The sequence below is a fragment of the Oncorhynchus clarkii genome, chromosome 29 (genome assembly GCF_045791955.1).
Source record: "Oncorhynchus clarkii lewisi isolate Uvic-CL-2024 chromosome 29, UVic_Ocla_1.0, whole genome shotgun sequence".
Classification (NCBI taxonomy): Eukaryota; Metazoa; Chordata; class Actinopteri; order Salmoniformes; family Salmonidae; genus Oncorhynchus; species Oncorhynchus clarkii.
This window is the reverse complement of record NC_092175.1, coordinates 39,153,970-39,179,114: the sequence shown is the minus strand read 5'-3', so window position 1 is coordinate 39,179,114 and position 25,145 is coordinate 39,153,970. Positions and strand designations below refer to the sequence as shown.

The following is a 25,145-nucleotide window of genomic DNA, read 5'->3' as shown; positions in this document are numbered from 1 at the left end:
GGCAGATTCCGACAGGACAGGACAAGGTTACAGCAAACATGACGATAGTCTGGCTCAGGCATGAAACACAACAAACAAGAATCCGACAAGGACAGGAACAGAAACAGAGAGAGATATAGGGACCTAATCAGAGGGAAAAAGGGAACAGGTGGGAAACGGGGTGAATGGGTAGTTAGAGGAGACAAGGAACAGCTGGGGGAAAGCGGGGGAGAAAAGGTAACCTAACAACGACCAGCAGAGGGAGACAGGGTGAAGGGAAAGGACAGAGACAAGACACAACATGACAGTACATGACAATTATCATAACAAATGGACTGTGATCAAATTATATGAAATAGCCTGTCAATATATGTCATATCATGATTTCACAATATAAGTAGAATGAAATCGAAAAATAACTATATGACTACTTTCACAATTTCACACATTTTCAACATATATTTTCCCCATTCTAATTTTGACAAGCAGTTGCCTCATTCCACCACTTAGCATTGCGTGTACGCATGGTCAAGGCTGTGCGTCAATTTACACACACTCTCAAGCAAACGTTCTCATTGATAAATCTCACACTTGGCGTAGAAATGAAGAAGTGCGCATGGTTTACGCACATATTTGTCGCCTAGGCATGATTAATAAATGAGGCCTTCTGTACAGTCATCCCCAGGGACCAGTTTTCTTCATGTGGAACTGACAGCGTTTTAGTAACATTAAACCTTATTCAAATCTGTTCATATACAACCCTATGAAGAATATAATATATATATTTTTTTTAAATTGACAAGCAAGCGCTTAGATTTGGTCATTTTTATGTTTTCATAAATTCTTAGAATGTTTGGGAATTACATAGAGTAAGGCATTTCTGAAAATTCAATAGTGATATATAGTGGGAAAGCAGCCGTGCATTTGGACAATTAATAGACACGGCAGTAAATACGACCTAATAAAAACAACTATCTCATCCAGGACCAGAGTCTCTGCAGACCGGTGCACCATAGCCAATCAGAGCGACAGTAGGCCTTTATGCAAATAAGCCATTTGCCACATAATTCACTTTGAACTGGACTGTGTTTACAGGCAGTTGGGCCTGTTATCATTCACTATGAACTGGACTGTGTGTTTACAGGCAGTTGGGCCTGCCATCATTCACTTTGAACTGGACTGTGTTTACAGGCAGTTGGGCCTGCCATCATTCACTATGAACTGGACTGTGTGTTTACAGGCAGTTGGGCCTGCCATCATTCACTATGAACTGGACTGTGTGTTTACAGACAGTTGGGCCTGCCATCATTCACTATGAACTGGACTGTGTGTTTACAGACAGTTGGGCCTGTCATCATTCACTTTGAACTGGACTGTGTTTACAGACAGTTGGGCCTGCCATCATTCACTATGAACTGGACTGTGTTTACAGACAGTTGGGCCTGCCATCATTCACTTTGAACTGGACTGTGTTTTTACAGGCAGTTGGGCCTGTCATCATTAGCTAATATGGTGACAATGATGTAGGCCGTGTGCAGTGGTTATGATATGGTTTTGCTTTTTATTAATTTTTTCTCACTTGGTCACATGCAGCTGATGGGTTGTGCATTGAAGTCCACAAATGAAGGGAAAAGCAGAGAGGAGGAGAGCGCATAGGTACGAGAAGAAATGCAACGTGGCTGCTATGAAAGGGAACTCAAAATGTTCTCTCCACCTGTGTGCACCCATGCTGTAGACTTTGATTGATAGGTGGCTATAGGGAAATTTAGAGTATCGTGTAGTAGCCTAAACCTATCGATGTTACATTGAACTGGGTGAATGGAATATGAATGGCAGTCATCCAATGTGCTGTAATAGAAATAAGGCCGTGCTCATGAAAAACAAAAACGTCCTCCCTCGTCATAAACATCGCCGACCGCCACCGCCTCACTCTGACCATTTTACTCGCCCTAGCAGAGCTGGTTAGGCTGTTTACATGTTATCTAGAGCGTCCGCCTGAAGGGAGGAACTGATCATCAGAGAGAAGTACATGGGAGGGGCTTGAAGCCATCTTATGCACTTGTCTGATAATGTTTGGTTAAAAACACTGTCTGCAGAGAGGGATGCTTGCCTCTCACAGTCACCCATAACCTTCAAAACATTTTTGTCATTTAGCAGACGCTCTTATCCAGAGGAGCAATTACAGGAGCAATTACAGGAGCAATTACAGGAGCAATTACAGGAGCAATTAGTGTTAAGGGCCTTGATCAAGGGCACATCGACTGATTTTTCACCTTGTCTTTTCAGGGTCCCATGGCCGTTTGTGTCATTTTATTTATTACTCTTTTTAACTGAGCCTTATGGTTGTTTTTACAATTCTGATCTTATGGTCTTTTGACCAATTACATCACATCTTTGGCCAATAATAGGGCAAAAGCTCAGAATTGGGCTGCACAGGATACCTATATAATCTAGGGTTGACTGGTGTTTCCAGGGATAAGTAACGGAGAGAAACCAGTAAATTATAATACATTATTATCATGAACAGCATGGCATGAAATGGAACTGTTAAATGATATGGAATGTTTAAATGTGGTCTGCATGATGAATCATCAACGCTCAGGGTGGCGACAGACAGCCAATCTCAGTATGGAGCGCAGACTTCACAGATCTAGCATCTCATCATGGTATATATATAATTTTTATTTTAATTATCCTTTATTTAACTAGGCAAGTCAATTAAGAACAAATTCTTATTTTTTTTTGAATTTTACCCCTTTTTCTCCCCAATTTCATAGTATCCAATTGTTGTAGTAGCTACTATCTTGTCTCATCGCAACTCCCGTACGGGCTCGGGAGAGACGAAGGTTGAAAGTCCTCCGATACACAACCAACCAAGCCGCTGCTGCTTCTTTAACACAGCGCACATCCAACCCGGAAGCCAGCCGCACCAATGCGCCGGATGAGACAAGGACACCCCTACCGACCAAGCCCTCCCTAACCCGGGCGACGCTAGGCCAATTGTGCGTCGCCCCACGGACCTCCCGGTCGCGGCCGGTTACGACAGAGCCTGGGCGCGAACCCAGGACTCTGATGGCACAGCTGGCGCTGCAGTACAGCGCCCTTAACCACTGCGCCACCCTGGAGGCCCCGCAAATTCTTATTTTCAATGACGGCCTACCCTGGCCAAACCTGGACGACGCTGGGCCAATTGTGCGCCGCCCTATGGGACTCCCAATCACGGTCTGATGTGATACAGCCTGGATATCAGACTGTAAACCACGAGCCCTGAATGCTGAGTGGCTGACAGCCGTGGTATATCAGACCATATACCACAGGTGTGACAAAACAAGTATTTTTACTGCTCTAATTAAGTTGGTAACCAGTTTATAATAGCAATAAGGCACCTTGGAGGTTTGTGGTATATGGCCAATATGCCGTGGCAAAGGGCTGTATCCAGGCACACTGTGTTGCGTCTTGACTAAGAACAGCCCTTAGCCGTGGTATATTGGCCATATACCACACTCCCTAGTGCTTAAATACAGTATAATACAATACGGCTTAGGCCGTAGCCTACTGGAGCTAGTTTCATTTATTTACCCAAGAGAGCATGTAGCTAGCTAGCTACATCTATGGGCTTTTATGTTTTTCTGTCAAGCATAATGTGCAGTAGCCCATATCATGTATGTAGCCTATTGGCTAATGTATTTAATGTAGGGCTCATTATATGTATGTAATGTAGGGCTCATAAAATGTCTTTAATGGAGGGCTCATATATGTATTTAATGTAGGGCTCATAAGATGTCTTTAATGTAGGGCTCATTATATGTCTTTAATGTAGAGCTCATTATATGTATGTAATGTAGGGCTCATAAGATGTCTTTAATGTAGGGCTCATTATATGTATTTAATGGAGGGCTCATTATATGTGTTTAATGTAGGACTCATTATATGTCTTTAATGTAGGGCTCATTATATGTATTTAATGTAGGGCTCATAAGATGTCTTTAATGTAGGGCTCATTATATGTATTTAATGGAGGGCTCATTATATGTATTTCATGTAGGACTCATTATATGTATTTAATGGAGGGCTCATATATGTATTTAATGTAGGGCTCATAATATGTATTTAATGGAGGGCTCATTATATGTATTTAATGGAGGGCTCATGATATGTCTTTAATGTAGGGCTCATTGTATGTCTTTAATGTAGGGCTCATCAGAGTCAGGTAGCATCAGGTCTGAATTTTCAGACAAATCTCTAAACAAATCCAGACATATACAGTCGGCTGATTTATACGCTTTATAATGCTTTTGAATGACCCTTCCAGTTTTTGCGGGAAATCCGGGTTACCGTGAGAAAAGTGATTTATTCTCGGTATGGAACATTTGTAAAATACCCGGGAACATATTCAACCCTAATTACAATCCATATAGACATTCAAACTGTTAAGAGCAAAAACAAAACCTTTCTATTGGCCTTTCTAGTCACTAGACTCTTCCATCCTTGTGTTGTGGAAGTGTTATGGCTATACTTCAGAAGAGGTGTTGTAGTTAAGTTAACAACAGAAGAGTAGGTTTAGACTCAGTTCTCCTGACCCTCTAGCTCAGCGTTTCCCAAACTCGGTCCTTGGGACCCCGATGGGTCCGCGTTTCTGTTTTTTCCCCCCCATCACTACACAACTGATTCAAATTATCAAAGTAAGTTAACAACAGAAGAGTAGGTTTAGACTCAGTTCTCCTGACCCTGTAGCTCAGCGTTTCCCAAACTCGGTCCTCGGGACCCCGATGGGTCCACGTTTCTGTTTTTTCCCCCCCATCACTACACAGCTGATTCAAATGATCAAAGTAAGTTAATGCGAAGAGAAGGGTAGCTATAGTAGGGATACTGCAAATAAGGGAACTAGAGTGTGATGTCAGACCCCTAGTGGTGTCCTGAGTAGTATCATCTCACAGGTATAGTCACCACACACACACACACACACACACACACACACACACACACACACACACACACACACACACACACACACACACACACACACACACACACACACACACACACACACACACACACACACACACACACACACACACTTCTCTATACAAGCTGTGTATGTGTTCTGTCTGAGTAGATGTTGAGTGTGAGTGTGTGTTTTCTACAGTAATATCTTGGAGATGTATGGTTCTGGAGAAGCCTTCAGCACAGACGACTACTTCAGGGTGGACGGGAAGATGGTTGGGTTCCGCGATACATCCCTGAACAAAGCTCATGTATGGAACCGCAACAGAGGTAGGTATAGGATTGACTGGTTAATATGTTTATCGATTCATTTATTAATTCATTTATTGACCTATTAATTTATTGTATTAGATTTCCAAAACACTATATCTACCAATTTCTCACATTTGTGTTTTTTTTAAAATCAGAAATTTATGCACAGGGGCATTCTGTGTCAAATATTACTGTCCTCAGATTTTTTTATTCATAGATGTGTATTACAATTGGTTTGGTTCCAAACACTATGTATCCATTGTCTAGTTGGAATTTAATGTTCGTTTGCTGTATATTTAACATACAATCTTAGAAAAAAGGCTTCCAAAAGTTTTTTTTAGGGTTCTACGAAGAACTGTTTTGATCAGAAGGACACTTTTTGGAAGACAAGGGTTCTTAGTAAGGCAAAGGGTTCTACCTAGAACCTTTAACATCATAAGAACTGTTTTTGAAAGAAAGGGTTCTTTGATGATTCTTTGGAAGGCAAGAAGGGTTCTACATAGAACCATATGTAATATTTCCCAGCATGCTCTATTGAAGGGAGATTTTCACAATTGTTTGTTTAACTGTAATAGCTGTGTTTTTTCATGTACATTGATTGGTTGATAAATGTTATGCTACACAGAAATATAAATAACATACAGTTTCATAGAGGGTTCTATGTAGAACCATATACTGTACAGGGGGTTCTTTGAAGAACCCTACATAGAGAGTTCTAGATAGAACCCTCTGCAAAGGGTTCTACCCTCTATGGGGAAAAATCAAAGAACCCTGTATGGTTCTAGTTAGCACCTTTTTTTCTTAGTGTATAAATTCAACTCATCATAAATCTAGCCTCATTCTATAGTGATTGTTTGTCTCTGAAATGACGCCATCTGGCGGTAGGTTTCAAACTAATACATGTCTGTCATTTAAAAACAAACTTTTATTTAACCTTTCTTTAACTAGACAAGTCTTTTAACAACCCCATGCCTTGAGGGGAAAAACACGCCAATCTCTTTCATAAGTTATTAATACAAAAAAATCTAATTTTACTATCAGTTTTGAAAATGGATGTATAGTGTTTTGGAATGAAACTCTTCATGTTTTATAAATGGTATGATTGAACAATTGATTGGTTGATTGATTAATTAGTGAATTTGACCATTAATTGTGTGATGGATTAATTGATTGGTTGATTGATTAATTAGTGGATTTAATCATTAATTATGTGATGGGATGAATGTTTATGTGTATGAGTTGCTCCTTGCAGTTCTTCAAGCCATCAAAAATAAAGTCCATCCGATCGTAATTGACAACACCAATCTGAAGAAATGGGAGATGTGGCCTTATGTCCGAATGGTAAGGACTACTTTTGCCTGTGTGTGTGTGTGTGGACATGTTGTTATGACAATACTGTGTTTGTCTCTTTCAGGCGTTTCGCAGAGGCTACTGGATCGAGTTTCAGGACCTCCCTGTCCTTCCATTAGAGATTCTCAACAGGTATTGATGAGAAGAGAAACCAAAGCACAATTGTGCTTGTATCATCTGACACGTACAGACACACACACACACACACACACACACACACACACACACACACACACACACACACACACACACACACACACACACACACACACACACACACACACACACACACACACACACACACACACACACACACATGCATAGTGGTTGACGCGTTGTATGCCTCCCTCTCAGATGGTGTCCTAAGATCCCCATGGAGGTGTTAGAGAGGATGAACGAAGGTTATGAGCCCGTGAAAAATATATGGGATGTCATCTATGACTATGAGTCCAAAGTCAGGTGGATGCCCAGCTCAGAGAGACTGCTGAACCACTGGTGATCAGGAGACCAATACAATGCTTTTGTGTTGTGTGTGTGTGCGTGCGTGTGTATGTGTGTGTGTATTTGTGGATTGGTTGGTGCTTCTATTCTTATGGGGACCACAAGGATAGTAACACAAGGAAAATGACATTTCCCACACCCCCATGAGGACAATGGCTATGTTAAGCATAGAGGTTAGGTTAATGGTTAGAATTAGGGTAAGGGTAAGGGGTTAGTGGTTAGGCTTAAGGCTAGGGTTAGGTTTAGGGTTTGGTATGGGTTAAGGTTAAGGTTAGGGTTAAGGGAAATGTTAGGTTTAGGGTAAGGGGTTAGTGGTTAGTGGTTAGGCTTAAGGCTAGGGTTAGGTTTAGGGTTTGGTATGGGATAAGGTTAAGGTTAGGGTTAAGGGAAATGTTAGGTTTAGGGTAAGGGGTTAGTGGTTAGGCTTAAGGCTAGGGTTAGGTTTAGGGTTTGGTATGGGATAAGGTTAAGGTTAGGGTTAAGGGAAATGTTAGGTTTGGGGGTAAGGGGTTAGTGGTTAGGCTTAGAGTTAGGTTTAGGGTTTGGTATGGGTTAAGGTTAGGGTTAAGGGAAATGTTAGGTTTAGGGTAAGGGGTTAATGGTTAGTGGTTAGGCTTAAGGCTAGGGTTAGGTTTAGGGTTTGGTATGGGATAAGGTTAAGGTTAGGGTTAAGGGAAATGTTAGGTTTAGGGTAAGGGGTTAGGGAAAATAGGATTTTGATTGGAAATGAATTCTTAGGTCCCCACGAGGATAGAAGAGCTTAACATGTGTGTGTTTGTTACTATCCTTGTGGAGACTGCAAATCCCCCAAAGTCCCCACAAGGATAGTAAAACAAGGAAATTCTCCCACATGGGGACATTTCCCCACGTGCCCATAAGGACATTGGCTATTTTAGGGTTAGGGGTTAGGTTTAGGGTGAGGGTTAGAATTAGGGTTAGAAAAAGGGTTAGGAGGTAGGTTTAGGGTTAGGGATGTGTGTGTGTGTCTGTGTGTGTCTGTGTGTCTGTGTGTGTGTGTGTGTGCCTGTGTGTGGTGACTATATGTGAGATGATACTACTCAGGAGACCACGAGGGGTCTGACATCACACCCTAGTTCCCTTATAGTACCCTGGTACTTAGGTAATGTCACCTAAATGGTGCTGTTTGAATTGTCACCGAGGTGTTTCTCCAGGTCGGATAGAATATATTCCTCATGTCAGAACATGAAGGACCCTGAGATGGGACGTTTCATTCAAATTTTCACATGAAGCTTTTGCCGGTTTCCTCGAACATGGGAACATTGCCTTTAAATTTCAATTGTGCTATAGCTCTGACCTTTCATTACATGTATTGAATCCATATCTACGTTTACAGAAATACAGAAATCATCCCTGTTATGATGCAAAATGCAGCATCATATAATGTAAAATGACTCATACGGGGATGATTATTCTATTTTGAAAGTTAAATATCTTGAAAACGTGATTGCTGACTCGCAAAAAAACATTTTGGGACTATGTCAACAATTTACTAATGAAACAAATACCAAAATAAAACATTTGGGTAGAGTTTTCCTTTAACTGTTAACACAGATGGTTCTTAACTGTTAACACTCAGATGGTTCTTAACTGTTAACACTCAGATGGTTCTTAACTGTTAACACAGATGGTTCTTAACTGTTAACACTCAGATGGTTCTTAACTGTTAACACTCAGATGGTTCTTAACTGTTAACACAGATGGTTCTTAACTGTTAACACTCAGATGGTTCTTAACTGTTAACACTCAGATGGTTCTTAACTGTTAACACAGATGGTTCTTAACTGTTAACACTCAGATGGTTCTTAACTGTTAACACTCAGATGGTTCTTAACTGTTAACACAGATGGTTCTTAACTGTTAACACTCAGATGGTTCTTAACTGTTAACACAGATGGTTCTTAACTGTTTACACTCAGATGGTTCCTAACTGTTAACACTCAGATGGTTCTTAACTGTTAACACTCAGATGGTTCTTAACTGTTAACACAGATGGTTCTTAACTGTTAACACTCAGATGGTTCTTAACTGTTAACACTCAGATGGTTCTTAACTATTAACACAGATGGTTCTTAACTGTTAACACTCAGATGGTTCTTAACTGTTAACACAGATGGTTCTTAACTGTTAACACTCAGATGGTTCTTAACTAACACTCAGATGGTTCTTAACTACACAGATGGTTCTTAACTGTTAACACTCAGATGGTTCTTAACTGTTAACACAGATGGTTCTTAACTGTTAACACTCAGATGGTTCTTAACTGTTAACACAGATGGTTCTTAACTGTTAACACTCAGATGGTTCTTAACTGTTAACACAGATGGTTCTTAACTGTTAACACTCAGATGGTTCTTAACTGTTAACACAGATGGTTCTTAACTGTTAACACTCAGATGGTTCTTAACTGTTAACACTCAGATGGTTCTTAACTGTTAACACAGATGGTTCTTAACTGTTAACACTCAGATGGTTCTTAACTGTTAACACAGATGGTTCTTAACTGTTAACACTCAGATGGTTCTTAACTGTTAACACAGATGGTTCTTAACTGTTAACACTCAGATGGTTCTTAACTGTTAACACTCAGATGGTTCTTAACTGTTAACACTCAGATGGTTCTTAACTGTTAACTCAGATGGTTCTTAACTGTTAACACTCAGATGGTTCTTAACTGTTAACACAGATGGTTCTTAACTGTTAACACTCAGATGGTTCTTAACTGTTAACACTCAGATGGTTCTTAACTGTTAACTCTCAGATGGTTCTTAACTGTTAACACAGATGGTTCTTAACTGTTAACACTCAGATGGTTCTTAACTGTTAACACTCAGATGGTTCTTAACTGTTAACTCTCAGATGGTTCTTAACTGTTAACACAGATGGTTCTTAACTGTTAACACTCAGATGGTTCTTAACTGTTAACACTCAGATGGTTCTTAACTGTTAACACTCAGATGGTTCTTAACTGTTAACACAGATGGTTCTTAACTGTTAACACTCAGATGGTTCTTAACTGTTAACACTCAGATGGTTCTTAACTGTTAACTCAGATGGTTCTTAACTGTTAACACTCAGATGGTTCTTAACTGTTAAAACTCAGATGGTTCTTAACTGTTAACACTTTCTGATTTTGTGGTTAAGCGAGAAATGCTTCTATTGTTGGAAATGTTTCCTTTCCAGATTGGATTGCAGTGCCAAGCCTTTTAAAACAAAAGTAATTCAGACACATAATATACAGTGCCTTGCGAAAGTGTTAACATTTTTTCCCATTCCTCCTTGCAAAACAGCTCGAGCTCAGTGAGGTTGGATGGAGAGCATTTGTGAACAGCAGTTTTCAGTTCTTTCCACAGATTCTCGATTGGATTCAGGTCTGGACTTTGACTTGGCCATTCTAACACCTGGATATGTTTATTTTTGAACCATTCCATTGTAGATTTTGCTTTATGTTTTGGATCATTGTCTTGTTGGAAGACAAATCTCCGTCCCAGTCTCTGGTCTTTTGCAGACTCCATCAGGTTTTCTTCCAGAATGGTCCTGTATTTGGCTCCATCCATCTTCCCATCAATTTTAACCATCTTCTCTGTCCCTGCTGAAGAAAAGCAGGCCCAAACCATGATGCTGCCACCACCATGTTTGACAGTGGGGATGGTGTGTTCAGCTGTGTTGCTTTTACGCCAAACATAACGTTTTGCATTGTTGCCAAAAAGTTCAATTTTGGTTTCATCTGACCAGAGCACCTTCTTCCACATGTTTGGTGTGTCTCCCAGGTGGCTTGTGGCAAACTTTAAACAACACTTTTTATGGATATCTTTAAGAAATGGCTTTCTTCTTGCCACTCTTCCATAAAGGCCAGATTTGTGCAATATACGACTGATTGTTGTCCTATGGACAGAGTCTCCCACCTCAGCTGTAGATCTCTGCAGTTCATCAAGAGTGATCATGGGCCTCTTGGCTGCATCTCTGATCAGTCTTCTCCTTGTATGAGCTGAAAGTTTAGAGGGATGGCCAGGTCTTGGTAGATTTGCAGTGGTCTGATACTACTTCCATTTCAATATTATCGCTTGCACAGTGCTCCTTGGGATGTTTAAAGCTTGGGAAATCTTTTTGTATCCAAATCCGGCTTTAAACTTCTTCACAACAGTATCTCGGACCTGCCTGGTGTGTTCCTTGTTCTTCATGATGCTCTCTGCGCTTTTAACAGACCTCTGAGACTATCACAGTGCAGGTGCATTTATACGGAGACTTGATTACACACAGGTGGATTGTATTTATCATCATTAGTCATTTAGGTCAACATTGGATCATTCAGAGATCCTCACTGAACTTCTGGAGAGAGTTTGCTGCACTGAAAGTAAAGGGGCTGAATAATTTTGAACGCCCAATTTTTCAGTTTTTGATTTGTTAAAAAAGTTTGAAATATCCAATAAATGTCGTTCCACTTCATGATTGTGTCCCACTTGTTGTTGATTCTTCACAAAAAAATACAGTTTTCTATCTTTATGTTTGAAGCCTGAAATGTGGCAAAAGGTCGCAAAGTTCAAGGGGGCCGAATACTTTCGCAAGGCACTGTACCTCTTTTCTGCTTTGTGCTCACATTCCAGATGTTGTTCAATTAAATGAAAACCCTTGTAAAAAAAAAGAAGGTTTTGTGTGTTTTATTTACTCCTTTTTTCGATCTTGTCTCATCGCCTCAACTCCCCAATGGGCCTGGGAGGCGAAGGTCGAGTCATGCGTCCTCCATAACATGACCCGCCAAACCGCACTTCTTAACCCCCGCCCGCTTAACACGGAAGCCAGCTGGACAGTGTCGGAGGAAACACTGTTCAACTGACGACCAAGGTCAGCCTGTAGGTGCCCGGCCCACCACAAGGAGTCGCTAGAGTGCAATGAGCTAAGTAAAGCACCCCTGGCCAAACCCTCCCCTAACCAGGACGACGCTGGGCCAATTGTGTCCCGCCCAATGGGACTCCCGATCACGGCCGGTTGTGATACAGCCAGGGATCAAACTTGGGTCTGTAATAATGCCTCAGACCCCTGGCCTTGGACCCCTGCACTACTTGGGTGGCCCAAATTGTCTGTTTTTGTCCGAATTATTACATGATTTAAAGCGATTGCAAATATTGTACATTTAAACATAATCAGAGTCCTACATTTTTTAAATGTATTTGTTATGCTAATTTGTGAATATAAATGTCTGTGCATATGATGTGGCTGGTTCACTGGCTGCTCCTTTTCCTCTACTTCCTCTTCACCTGGAGAGGGCCGAGCACAGTCGGGTAGAGAAGCAGTCTTTCTTCTTCCACTTCTTCTTCTTTTTTTTCCCGTATTCTTCTTCTCCTCCTCCTCCTGGTCTTCTCCTTCACCTGCTCTGCAGGAACCCCACAAAGGGTTCTATTTGGAACTCGAAAGGGTTCTATCTGGAACCTAAAATGGTTTTCCTATGGGGACAGTTGAAGAACCCTTTTGGAAGCCTTTTTTCTAAGAGTGTATGAAGATAGTCGGTATGAAGACAGTCGGTATGAAGACAGTCGGTATGAAGACAGTCGGTATGAAGATAGTCGGTATGAAGATAGTAGCTATTAAGACAGTTGGTATGAAGATAGTAGCTATTAAGACAGTTGGTATGAAGATAGTTGAGAACAATTTGACAAAGACTTGAATCCAAGTTTAGAATATTTACCATAACTAACACAGGCCTTGAGCATAGCTCTAACGTGTAACCCACAAGGGTATTAAACACACATACAGTAGGAAACATACAGACTATATGGTTTTATAAACTAGGTGGATCGAGCCCTGAATGCTGATTGGCTGAAAGCCGTGGGATATTACGTTGTATACCACAGGTTTATTTGTACTGTTCTAATTACGTTGGTAACCAGTTTATAATAGCAATAAGGCACCTCAGTGGTTTGTGCTATATGGATAATATACCACGGCTAAGGGCTGTATCCAGGCACTCCGCGTTGCGTCGAGATTAACAGCCCTTGGCCGTGGTATATTGGCCATATACCACACCCCTTCGTGCCTTATTGCTCTTATAAAACTGGTTAACGTAATTAGAACAGTAAAAATAAACCTGTGGTACACAATGCACTTATATTCTTTCTTGAGCACAAAATTAAAAGGCAACGAGTCATCTAATAGTGAAATGGTTATTTAAGCAAAAATGCCCGAGGGGGTCTGGAATACGGCCAATATATATAAAACAAATCACAATATATTTTAAGCTTAAAAAGCTCCAACAAAAATCTTCTTCCAGCAGACGACAGGTTCTTCTAGCGAGCTCATACTGTAGATCATTTTATTATTTTATACCCTCCATTTTCCTTTCTGCTAACTCATTGTGGTTAACACCTACTCTAACGACACATCTAGTGGTGAACATCGAATGCTGTCCTCGTTAAAAAAAGGGTGCTTTTTCAGCCTCCTTAGGCCCCACTTTTCACCTAAGCAGGACTTCCATCCGCTTCACCCCTAACCGTTCTAACTGGGGGATTTCCAGATCAAGCTAACATCCTTAATGTACCTTATTATAAACCTTAACTTTTAAACATTCCATTCTTTAACATTATTCTTCCTTAGACCACTCAATTACAATCTTACTCCAACTCAATGTATCACTCCCATTACATATTTAAGTTCCACCAATTTAAACATGTCATCGTTATAACAGTTCAACATTATAACCTTCTAAGCTTTAACGAACCTAGTCTATATGCATCGTACCTTAAAGAAAACAACATTATAACCTTCTAAGCTTTAACGAACCTAGTCTATATGCATCGTACCTTAAAGCAAACAACATTATAACCTTCTAAGCTTTAACGAACCTAGTCTATATGCATCGTACCTTAAAGCAAACAACATTATAACCTTCTAAGCTTTAACGAACCAAGTCTATATGCATCGTACCTTAAAGCAAACAACATTTTAACCTTCTAAGCTTTAACGAACCTAGTCTATATGCATCGTACCTTAAAGCAAACAACATTATAACCTTCTAAGCTTTAACGAACCTAGTCTATATGCATCGTACCTTAAAGCAAACAACATTATAACCTTCTAAGCTTTAACGAACCAAGTCTATATGCATCGTACCTTAAAGCAAACAACATTTTAACCTTCTAAGCTTTAACGAACCTAGTCTATATGCATCGTACCTTAAAGCAAACAACATTATAACCTTCTAAGCTTTAACGAACCAAGTCTATATGCATCGTACCTTAAAGCAAACAACATTATAACCTTCTAAGCTTTAACGAACCAAGTCTATATGCATCGTACCTTAAAGCAAACAACATTATAACCTTCTAAGCTTTAACGAACCAAGTCTATATGCATCGTACCTTAAAGCAAACAACATTATAACCTTCTAAGCTTTAACGAACCAAGTCTATATGCATCGTACCTTAAAGCAAACAACATTATAACCTTCTAAGCTTTAACGAACCTAGTCTATATGCATCGTACCTTAAAGCAAACAACATTTTAACCTTCTAAGCTTTAACGAACCTAGTCTATATGCATCGTACCTTAAAGCAAACAACATTTTAACATTGTTAACCATTAACTGCATTCCTCTATTCACCTGTTAATAATATCTTTCGCCATACATTTCCCCCAATGCTTTCAAACTTTAACATTTAACATATTTCACCTAATCATTATTTATGTCAATTATTTAACCTAATCATTATTTATGTAAATTATTTAACCTAATCATTATTTATGTCAATTATTTAACCTAATCATTATTTATGTAAATTCCAGTCCCAATTTATTTATGTAACTTATTTTTATATTTTTTCAATGTCAATTGTCTCTCAACATTCATTCCTTGTGCTCCATGTGTGTGTGTGTGTGTGTGTGTGTGTGTGTGTGTGTGTGTGTGTGTGTGTGTGTGTGTGTGTGTGTGTGTGTGTGTGTGTTTGTGTGTGTGTGTGTTTGTGTGTGTGTGTGTGTGTGAAAGTGGAGCTTCATCGTGTGTGTGCGTGGGTATATGCAAATGTGTCTCTAAAATGTCACAGAGAACTGGACCTTAGCCCACTGCTCTTGACAGCCTTATTGCTTAATTATAAAATGGGTGATTCGAGCCCTGAATGCTGAGTGGCTGACAGACGTGGTATATCACACCGTATAGCACAGGTATGACAAAACAAGTATTTGTACTGCTCTAATTACGTTGGTAACCAGTTTATAACAGCAATAAGGCACCTTGTGGGTTTGTAGTATATGGCCAATATACCACGGCTAAGGGCTGTATCCAGGCACTCCACGTTGCGTCGTGACTAAGAACAGCCCTTAGCCGTGGTATATTGGCCATATACCACACCCCCTCTGGTCTTTTTGCTTAGATAACCCTTCATTTCACTATTGGATGACTCCTTGCTTTTTCATTTTGTGCTCAAGACAGAATTTAAGTGCTTCGCTTCTGTTAAATGACAGGTTCCAGATTTGATTGCTTAAGTGTAGAACATGCTACTGTTTAAATGATGAAAAGTTTTGTTTTTAGAATTATTTTCTGCTTTTCCCTTCTATTCAGTCTATTCAATTTGTATTAAAACTCTCTGTGGAAAATTGCAGTAATAAGCAGTCGCAGTAATACATGTGAATCTGTTGTAGAGGTGTTTTCTCCATGTATGTGTTCAGCAAGCCATTGTTGTTTGTTCACCTTTCCATTCAATACTTTATGTTTTACTTAAAAAATAAATAAATATGGAGATACGGCCTGTCTTTTAACCAACATGCATATACACAAAATTAGCATATGGTACACAATGTTGGTCTAACTTGGACATTAGCTAACAAAAATCCCTTTCTCAGACAGATTAAATCGCTGACTACTCAGAAAGACACTTCTGAACAATAAGCACTTTAACCTGTGTGGATCTGACATTCTTAGGCAGAGATATTGGAACCAAGGTGACAAGAGTAGACACTCTATGGTAGATTGGGCCCATTCATTACCCAGATCATTGTTTCAAAAGATTGATGATTGCGGACCTCGAATTGCCCAAAAGAGGGTGCCATTTCGCCATTAATTAATTTATTGCTCCAACAGTCTCTCTCTCTCGCTCTCCCTGTCTCTCTCTCTCTCTCTCTCTCTCTCTCTCTCTCTCTCTCTCTCTCTCTCTCTGTCTCTCTCTCTCTCTCTCTCTCTCTCTCTCTCTCTCTCTCCTCGCTCTCCCTCTCTCTCTCGCTCCCTCGCTCTCTCGCTCTCTCGCTCTCCCTGTCTCTCTCTCTCTCTCTCTCTCTCTCTCTCTCTCTCTCTCTCTCTCTCTCTCACTCGCTCTCCCTCTCTCTCTCGCTCCCTCGCTCTCTCGCTCTCTCTGTCTCTCGCAATGAAAGGTTATAACACGAAAGCTTAACATCAGTATTCTAAACACTCATCCTTAAGTCAGGATTTTGTGTTAAACGCTCTCCAACAAAGCTTTCTTAGTGTCCAACAAGCTTTCTCTGCCCTTAACCTTGTTCTGAACACCTACAAAACAAAGGTCATGTGGATTGGGAAGAAGAATGCTCCTCTCCCCACTGGTGTGATTACTACCTCTGAGGGTTTAGAGCTTGAGGTAGTCACCTCATACAAGTACTTGGGAGTATGGCTAGATGGTACACTGTCCTTCTCTCAGCACATATCAAAGCTGCAGGCTAAAGTTAAAGCTAGACTTGGTTTCCTCTATCGTAATAGCTCCTCTTTCACCCCAGCTGCCAAACTAACCCTGATTCAGATGACCATCCTACCCATGCTAGATTACGGAGACATAATTTATAGATCGTCAGGTAAGGGTGCCCTTGAGCGGCTTGATGTGTCTTTACCATTCGACCATCAGATTTGCCACCAATGCTCCTTAGTAGGACCCATCACTGCACTCTATACTCCTCTGTAAACTGGTCATCTCTGTATACCCATCGCAAGACCCACTGGTTGATGCTTATTTATAAAACCCTCTTAGGCCTCCCTCCCCCCTAACTGAGATATCTACTGCAGCCCTCATCCTCCACATACAACACCTGTTCTGCCAGTCACATTCTATTAAAGGTCCCCAATGCACACGCATCCTTGGGTCACTCCTCTTTTCAGTTCGCTGCAGCTAGCGACTGGAACGAGCTGCAACAAACACTCAAACTGGACTGTTTTATCTCCATCTCTTCATTCAATGACTCAATCATGGACACTCTTACTGACTGTTGTGGCTGCTTTGTGTGATGTATTGTTGTCTCCACCTTCTTGCCCTTTGTGCTGTTGTCTTGTGTCCAACAATGTTTGTACCATGTTTTGTGTTGCTACCATGTTGTTGTCATGTTGTGTTGCTACCATGTTGTTGTCATGTTGTGTTGCTACCATGTTGTTGTCATGTTGTGTTGCTACCATGTTGTTGTCATGTTGTGTTGCTACCATGTTGTTGTCATGTTGTGTTGCTACCATGCCGTGTTTCCATGTGTTGCTGCCATGTTACAGTGGGCTCCAAAATTACTGGCACCCCTGACTGGCAATGCACAAACAATACTTAAAAAAATATAAACAATATAATTATGGAGATAAACTCAAAATACCAACATGTGACAAATAGTGTACTTTATTCATGTTTCAATGGAACCAACCAAAATCATTCAATTATTTAATTTAATTATTTAATTATTTAATACAACCAAAATCAAGGTTTCATAATTATTGGCACTCCTCATTTAGTACTTTGTGCCACCACCTCTGGTAAGGATAACATCATGGTCTTTTCCTGTAATGTTTGACAAGGTTAAGGAACACATTTGGAGGGATTTTGGACCATTCCTCTATGCAGATCCTTTACAAGATCCTTCACATTCTTGGGTTTGCACTTATCAACTGCCCCTCTTCCACTCAGCCCACAGGTTTTCGATTGGATTGAGGTCCAGCGACTGAGATGGCCATGGCAGAACATTGATTTTGTTGTCACAGAACCATTTCTGTGTGGATCTTGTGGTATGTTTCGGGTCATTGTCTTGTTGGAAAGTCCACCTACGGCCAAGTCCCAGCCTTCTGGTAGAGGCAACCAGATTGTCAGCCAAAATTGCCTGATACTTGGTAGAATTCATTATGCCATCAATCTTAACCAGTGCCCCTGGAGCTCTGGAATTAAAACAGCTCCAAAACATCACTGACCCCCCTCCATATTTCACTGTGGGTATGAGGTGCATCTCCTTGTATGCATCTCTGTTTCACCGTGGGTATGAGGTGCCTCTCCTTGTATGTATCTCTGTTTCACCGTGGGTATGAGGTGCCTCTCCTTGTATGCATCTCTGTTTCACCGTGGGTATGAGGTGCCTCTCCTTGTATGTATCTCTGTTTCACCGTGGGTATGAGGTGCCTCTCCTTGTATGTATCTCTGTTTCACCGTGGGTATGAGGTGCCTCTCCTTGTATGTATCTCTGTTTCACCGTGGGTATGAGGTGCCTCTCCTTGTATGTATCTCTGTTTCACCGTGGGTATGAGGTGCCTCTCCTTGTATGCATCTCTGATTCACCGTGGGTATGAGGTGCCTCTCCTTGTATGCATCTCTGATTCGACGGCAAACATGCCGATGCTGTATCTAACCAAAACGTTCAATTTTGGTCTCAACTGACCAGAGCACCTTCTTCCAGTCATAATTTAAATGAGGTTTGGCAAACTCCAAGCGCTTGCGTCTGTCTTGGGGTCAGAAAAGGCTTCCTTCTGGCAACCCTTCCAATGAGCCTGTGGATGTGGCGTCTGACGGTGCTTTTTGAAACCTGGTGACCCCAAGATGCCACCAAGGCCTGCAATTCTTTCACAGTGATTATTGGGGATTTTGTTGCTTCTCTCACCATCCTCCTCCTCATCCCGGGGGGGGGGGGGGGATGTATATATTTGCGTCCTCTACCCGTGAGGTTTTCAACTGTTCCATATCTTTTGAATTTTCTAATAATTGCCTTGACAGTGCTCAGTGGTATATTCAATCATTTGTGGATCTTGTAGCCATTACCAGATTTATGAAGGTCTGCGACCATCTGTCTCTTTTGAACTGCCAGTTCTGTTGTTTTCTTCATGGTGTTGGATGACAGTGGGATATTGCATGTGTGTTACCTCATTTTTATACCCTAGTGAAACAGGAAGTGATGTAATGGCTCAATATAGTTCCTTAACACATAGATAAACTTAAATAAGTGGAATTTAATTTCTGGTTTAATTTTGGTTGGATGTTATTTACAATAACGTTTAAGGGTGCCAATAATTGTGAAACCTTGATTTGGAGGACATTGATTTTTGGTTGGTTCCATTGAAACATGAATAAAGTACAGTATTTCTCACATGTTGGTATTTTGAGTTTCTCTATAATTATATTGTTTATATTTTTTTAAGTATTGTTTGTGCATTGCCAGTCAGGGCAATTATCGTACCATGATATGCCTCTCAGACAGACATACAGTAGTTCACAGGTAATCTGTACTGTACTGTACAATATGCACTGAGTGTACAAAACATTCAGAACACTAAGAGCACCTACCTACCTAATATTGAGTTGCACATTAAGAACACCTACCTAATATTGAGTTGCACATGAAGAACACTAAGAGCACCTACCTTCCTAATATTGAGTTGCACATTATTAAGAACACCTACCTAATATTGAGTTGCACATTAAGAACACCTACCTAATATTGAGTTGCACATTAAGAACACCTACCTAATATTGAGTTGCACATGAAGAACACTAAGAGCACCTACCTTCCTAATATTGAGTTGCACATTATTAAGAACACCTACCTAATATTGAGTTGCACATTAAGAACACCTACCTAATATTGAGTTGCACATTAAGAATACCTACCTAATATTGAGTTGCACATTAAGAATACCTACCTAATATTGAGTTGCACATTAAGAACACCTACCTAATATTGAGTTGCACCCCTCCCACACACGGGAAACTGTTGAGTGTGAAAAAAACCCCAGCAGCATTGCAGTTCTGGACACAAACTGGTGCACCTAGCACCTGCTACCATACTCCGTTTAAAGGCATCTAAATCTTTTGCCTTGCCCATTCACCCTCTGAATGGCACACATACACAATCCATGTCTCAATTGTCTCAAGGTTTAAAAATTCTTAAACCTGTCTCCTTCCCTTCATCTACACTGATTGAAGTGGATTTAACAAGTGACATCGATAAGAGATCCCAGCTTACACCTGGTCAGTCTATGTCATGGAAAGAGCAGGGGTTATTGTGTATACTCAGTGTATATTCCCACAGTACACATGGTTGTCATTGTACACTGAGTGTACAAAATATTATGAACACCTGCTCTTTTGCATGACATAGACTGACCAGGTGAATCCATGACATAGACTGACCAGGTGAATCCATGACATAGACTGACCAGGTGAATCCATGACATAGACTGACTAGGTGAATCCATGACATAGACTGACCAGGTGAATCCAGGTCAGGTTAATATACATCTGATTGATGTAATAATGCATGTCTTTTAAACCCACAAAAACAAAAAATCAATTTTCATCAATTTTACAATTTCACAGTATTGTTCCAACTTCATAGTGTGTAAATATATTTATACAACGGGTGGGTCTAATCTTGAATGCTGATTGGTTAAAACCGCATTTCAGACGCTGTCTATTCCACAAGTTACCACTGGCTAAATCAATGACGTTAAAATGCCTATTTACTCTGTTCCATCTGACTGCACAATCCACTTTCTCATCAGCCCAGCCAGGCAATTTATATACTTGATCTCCACTATAAAAACCATCTAGACATTATCTCACATTTCTTTTACACTAACTTTAGTTTTCAACAGTGGAGATTTGAATAAACCTTGCTGTCTGTCTCTCTGATATTTACAATGTTGTTTCAATATTCAAATTCGATCTCCAGCTGCCCCATAGTGTCGGGAGCCGGAACTAGACAGACAGGCAGGCAACGTTTCTCAGCCAGTCGAAATCATGAATCAGCTGGCAAGAAAAGTGGTCGTGAAATAAAGGCCTGTTGCTTGTTGTTGTATGGCGTAATGGTGCCCTCTTTTGGGCAATTTGAGGTCCACCCTCATTCTTTTGAAACAATGATCTGGGTCGTGATTGGCCTAAATCCAGTGGTGGAAAAAGGACAACATTTTCGTACTTGAGTAAAAGTACAGATACCTTAATAGAAAATAACTAAAGTAAAAGTGAAAGTCATCCAGTAAAATCCAACTTGAGTAAAAGTCTAAAAGTATTTGATTTTAAATGTACTTAAATATCAAAAGTAAATGTTATTGCACACTCCAACACCAAAACATAATTTACAAACGAAGCATGTGTTTAGTGAGTCCACCAGATCAGAGGCAGTAGGGATGACCAGGAATGTTCTCTGTTTAGTGAGTCCACCAGATCAGAGGCAGTAGGGATGACCAGAGATGTTCTCTGTTTAGTGAGTCCACCAGATCAAAGGCAGTAGGGATGACCAGGAATGTTCTCTGTTTAGTGAGTCCACCAGATCAGAGGCAGTAGGGATGAGCAGGGATGTTCTCTGTTTAGTGAGTCCACCAGATCAAAGGCAGTAGGGATGACCAGGAATGTTCTCTGTTTAGTGAGTCCACCAGATCAGAGGCAGTAGGGATGAGCAGGGATGTTCTCTGTGTAGTGAGTCCTCCAGATCAGAGGCAGTAGGGATGAGCAGGGATGTTTTCTGTTTAGTGAGTCCACCAGATCAGAGGCAGTAGGGATGAGCAGGGATGTTCTCTTGATAAGTGTGTGAATTGCACCATTTTCCTGTCTTTCTAAAAATTCAAAATATATTGAGTACTTTTTTTTTTAGGAATGTATTGAAGTAAAAGTAAAAATTGTCAAAAATATAAATAGTAAAGTACAGATACCCCAAAAAACTACTTAAGTAGTACTTTTAAGTATTTTTTACTTGAGTACTTTACACCACTGCCTAAATCACTAGAGCAACTACTACTGTCCCGTTGGTCCCATTATATCTCTGGCCAAGAATGTCGGATCCTCACACTGATCTAAACTGTCTGAGAAAGAGGTTTTTGTTAGCTAATGGCCAAGTTAGACCAAAATGATGGAAAATATGCTTATTTTGTGTATATGCATGTTGGTTAAAAGACAGGCCATATCTACGAAAAGAAAAAAAAAGAAAACCATAAAATATTGAAGGGAAAGGTGAGCAAACAACAATGGAACATTTAGAACGCTGCCAGCCGGTATGGCAATGGAACATTTAGAACGCTGCCAGCCGGTATGGCAATGGAACATTTAGAACGTTGCCAGCCGGTATGGCAATGGAACATTTAGAACGTTGCCAGCCGGTATGGCAATGGAACATTTAGAACGCTGCCAGCCGGTATGGCAATGGAACATTTAGAACGCTGCCAGCCGGTATGGCAATGGAACATTTAGAACGCTGCCAGCCGGTATGGCAATGGAACATTTAGAACGTTGCCAGCCGGTATGGCAATGGAACATTTAGAACGCTGCCAGCCGGTATGGCAATGGAACATTTAGAACGTTGCCAGCCGGTATGGCAATGGAACATTTAGAACGTTGCCAGCCGGTATGGCAATGGAACATTTAGAACGCTGCCAGCCGGTATGGCAATGGAACATTTAGAACGCTGCCAGCCGGTATGGCAATGGAACATTTAGAACGCTGCCAGCCGGTATGGCAATGGAACATTTAGAACGTTGCCAGCCGGTATGGCAATGGAACATTTAGAACGTTGCCAGCCGGTATGGCAATGGAACATTTAGAACGCTGCCAGCCGGTATGGCAATGGAACATTTAGAACGCTGCCAGCCGGTATGGCAATGGAACATTTAGAACGCTGCCAGCCGGTATGGCAATGGAACATTTAGAACGTTGCCAGCCGGTATGGCAATGGAACATTTAGAACGCTGCCAGCCGGTATGGCAATGGAACATTTAGAACGTTGCCAGCCGGTATGGCAATGGAACATTTAGAACGTTGCCAGCCGGTATGGCAATGGAACATTTAGAACGCTGCCAGCCGGTATGGCAATGGAACATTTAGAACGCTGCCAGCCGGTATGGCAATGGAACATTTAGAACGCTGCCAGCCGGTATGGCAATGGAACATTTAGAACGTTGCCAGCCGGTATGGCAATGGAACATTTAGAACGCTGCCAGCCGGTATGGCAATGGAACATTTAGAACGCTGCCAGCCGGTATGGCAATGGAACATTTAGAACGTTGCCAGCCGGTATGGCAATGGAACATTTAGAACGTTGCCAGCCGGTATGGCAATGGAACATTTAGAACGCTGCCAGCCGGTATGGCAATGGAACATTTAGAACGTTGCCAGCCGGTATGGCAATGGAACATTTAGAACGTTGCCAGCCGGTATGGCAATGGAACATTTAGAATGTTGCCAGCCGGTATGGCAATGGAACATTTAGAACGTTGCCAGCCGGTATGGCAATGGAACATTTAGAACGTTGCCAGCCGGTATGGCAATGGAACATTTAGAACGTTGCCAGCCGGTATGGCAATGGAACATTTAGAACGCTGCCAGCCGGTATGGCAATGGAACATTTAGAACGCTGCCAGCCGGTATGGCAATGGAACATTTAGAACGAACGACTGGGTTGCCATAGATACAGAACATAAAGACTGAACGACTGGGTCGCCATAGATACAGAACATAAAGACTGAACGACTGGGCCGCTCCCATAGATACAGAACAAAAAGACTGAATGACTGGGTCGCGTCCATAGATACAGAACAAACAGACTGAATGACTGGGTCGTGTCCATAGATACAGAACAAAAAGACTGAACGACTGGGTCACGTCCATAAAGACTGAACGACTGGGTCGGGTCCATAGACACAGAACAAAAAGACTGAACGACTGGGTCACGTCCATAGATACAGAACAAAAAGACTGAACGACTGGGTCGGGTCCATAGATACAGAACAAAAAGACTGAACGACTGGGTCGCGTCCCATAGATACAGAACAAAAAGACTGAACGACTGGGTCACGTCCATAGATACAGAACAAAAAGACTGAACGACTGGGTCGGGTCCATAGATACAGAACAAAAAGACTGAACGACTGGATCACGTCCATAGATACAGAACAAACAGACTGAATGACTGGGCCGCTCCCATAGATACAGAACAAAAAGACTGAACGACTGGGTCGCCATAGATACAGAACAAACAGACTGAATGACTGGGTCGCGTCCATAGATACAGAACAAAAAAACTGAATGACTGGGTCGCGTCCATAGATGCAGAACTAAAAGACTGAATGACTGGGCCGCTCCCATAGATACAGAACAAAAAGACTGAATGACTGGGCCGCTCCCATAGATACAGAACTAAAAGACTGAACGACTGGGTCGCGTCCATAGATACAGAACAAAAAGACTGAATGACTGGGTCGTGTCCATAGATACAGAACGACTGGGTCGCGTCCATAGATACAGAACGACTGGGTCGGGTCCATAGATACAGAACAAACAGACTGAATGACTGGGTCGGGTCCATAGATACAGAACAAAAAGACTGAATGACTGGGTCATGTCCATAGATACAGAACGACTGGGTCGGGTCCATAGATGCAGAACAAACAGACTGAATGACTGGGTCACGTCCATAGATACAGAACAAAAAGACTGAATGACTGGGCCGCTCCCATAGATACAGAACAAAAAGACTGAATGACTGGGTCGCGTCCATAGATACAGAACAAAAAGACTGAATGACTGGGTCGTGTCCATAGATACAGAACAAAAAGACTGAATGACTGGGTCGTGTCCATAGATACAGAACAAAAAGACTGAACGACTGGGTCGGGTCCATAGATACAGAACGACTGGGTCGGGTCCATAGATACAGAACAAAAAGACTGAACGACTGGGTCACGTCCATAGATACAGAACAAAAAGACTGAATGACTGGGCCGCTCCCATAGATACAGAACAATAAGACTGAATGACTGGGTCGCGTCCATAGATACAGAACAAAAAGACTGAATGACTGGGCCGCTCCCATAGATACAGAACAATAAGACT

At 41.3% G+C, this 25,145-nt stretch overlaps 1 protein-coding gene across 1 annotated transcript; it reads left to right on the top strand.

Moving 5' to 3' along the window:
• The first annotated feature begins 5,138 nt into the window (after positions 1-5,138).
• On the top strand, positions 5,139-7,084 carry LOC139388237 (NEDD4-binding protein 2-like 1). Its single transcript, XM_071134786.1, has 4 exons — positions 5,139-5,253; positions 6,488-6,576; positions 6,650-6,717; positions 6,940-7,084. The coding sequence occupies exons 1-4, from the start codon at positions 5,139-5,141 to the stop codon at positions 7,082-7,084; spliced, it is 417 nt and encodes a 138-aa protein (XP_070990887.1).
• The last annotated feature ends 18,061 nt before the right edge of the window (positions 7,085-25,145 follow it).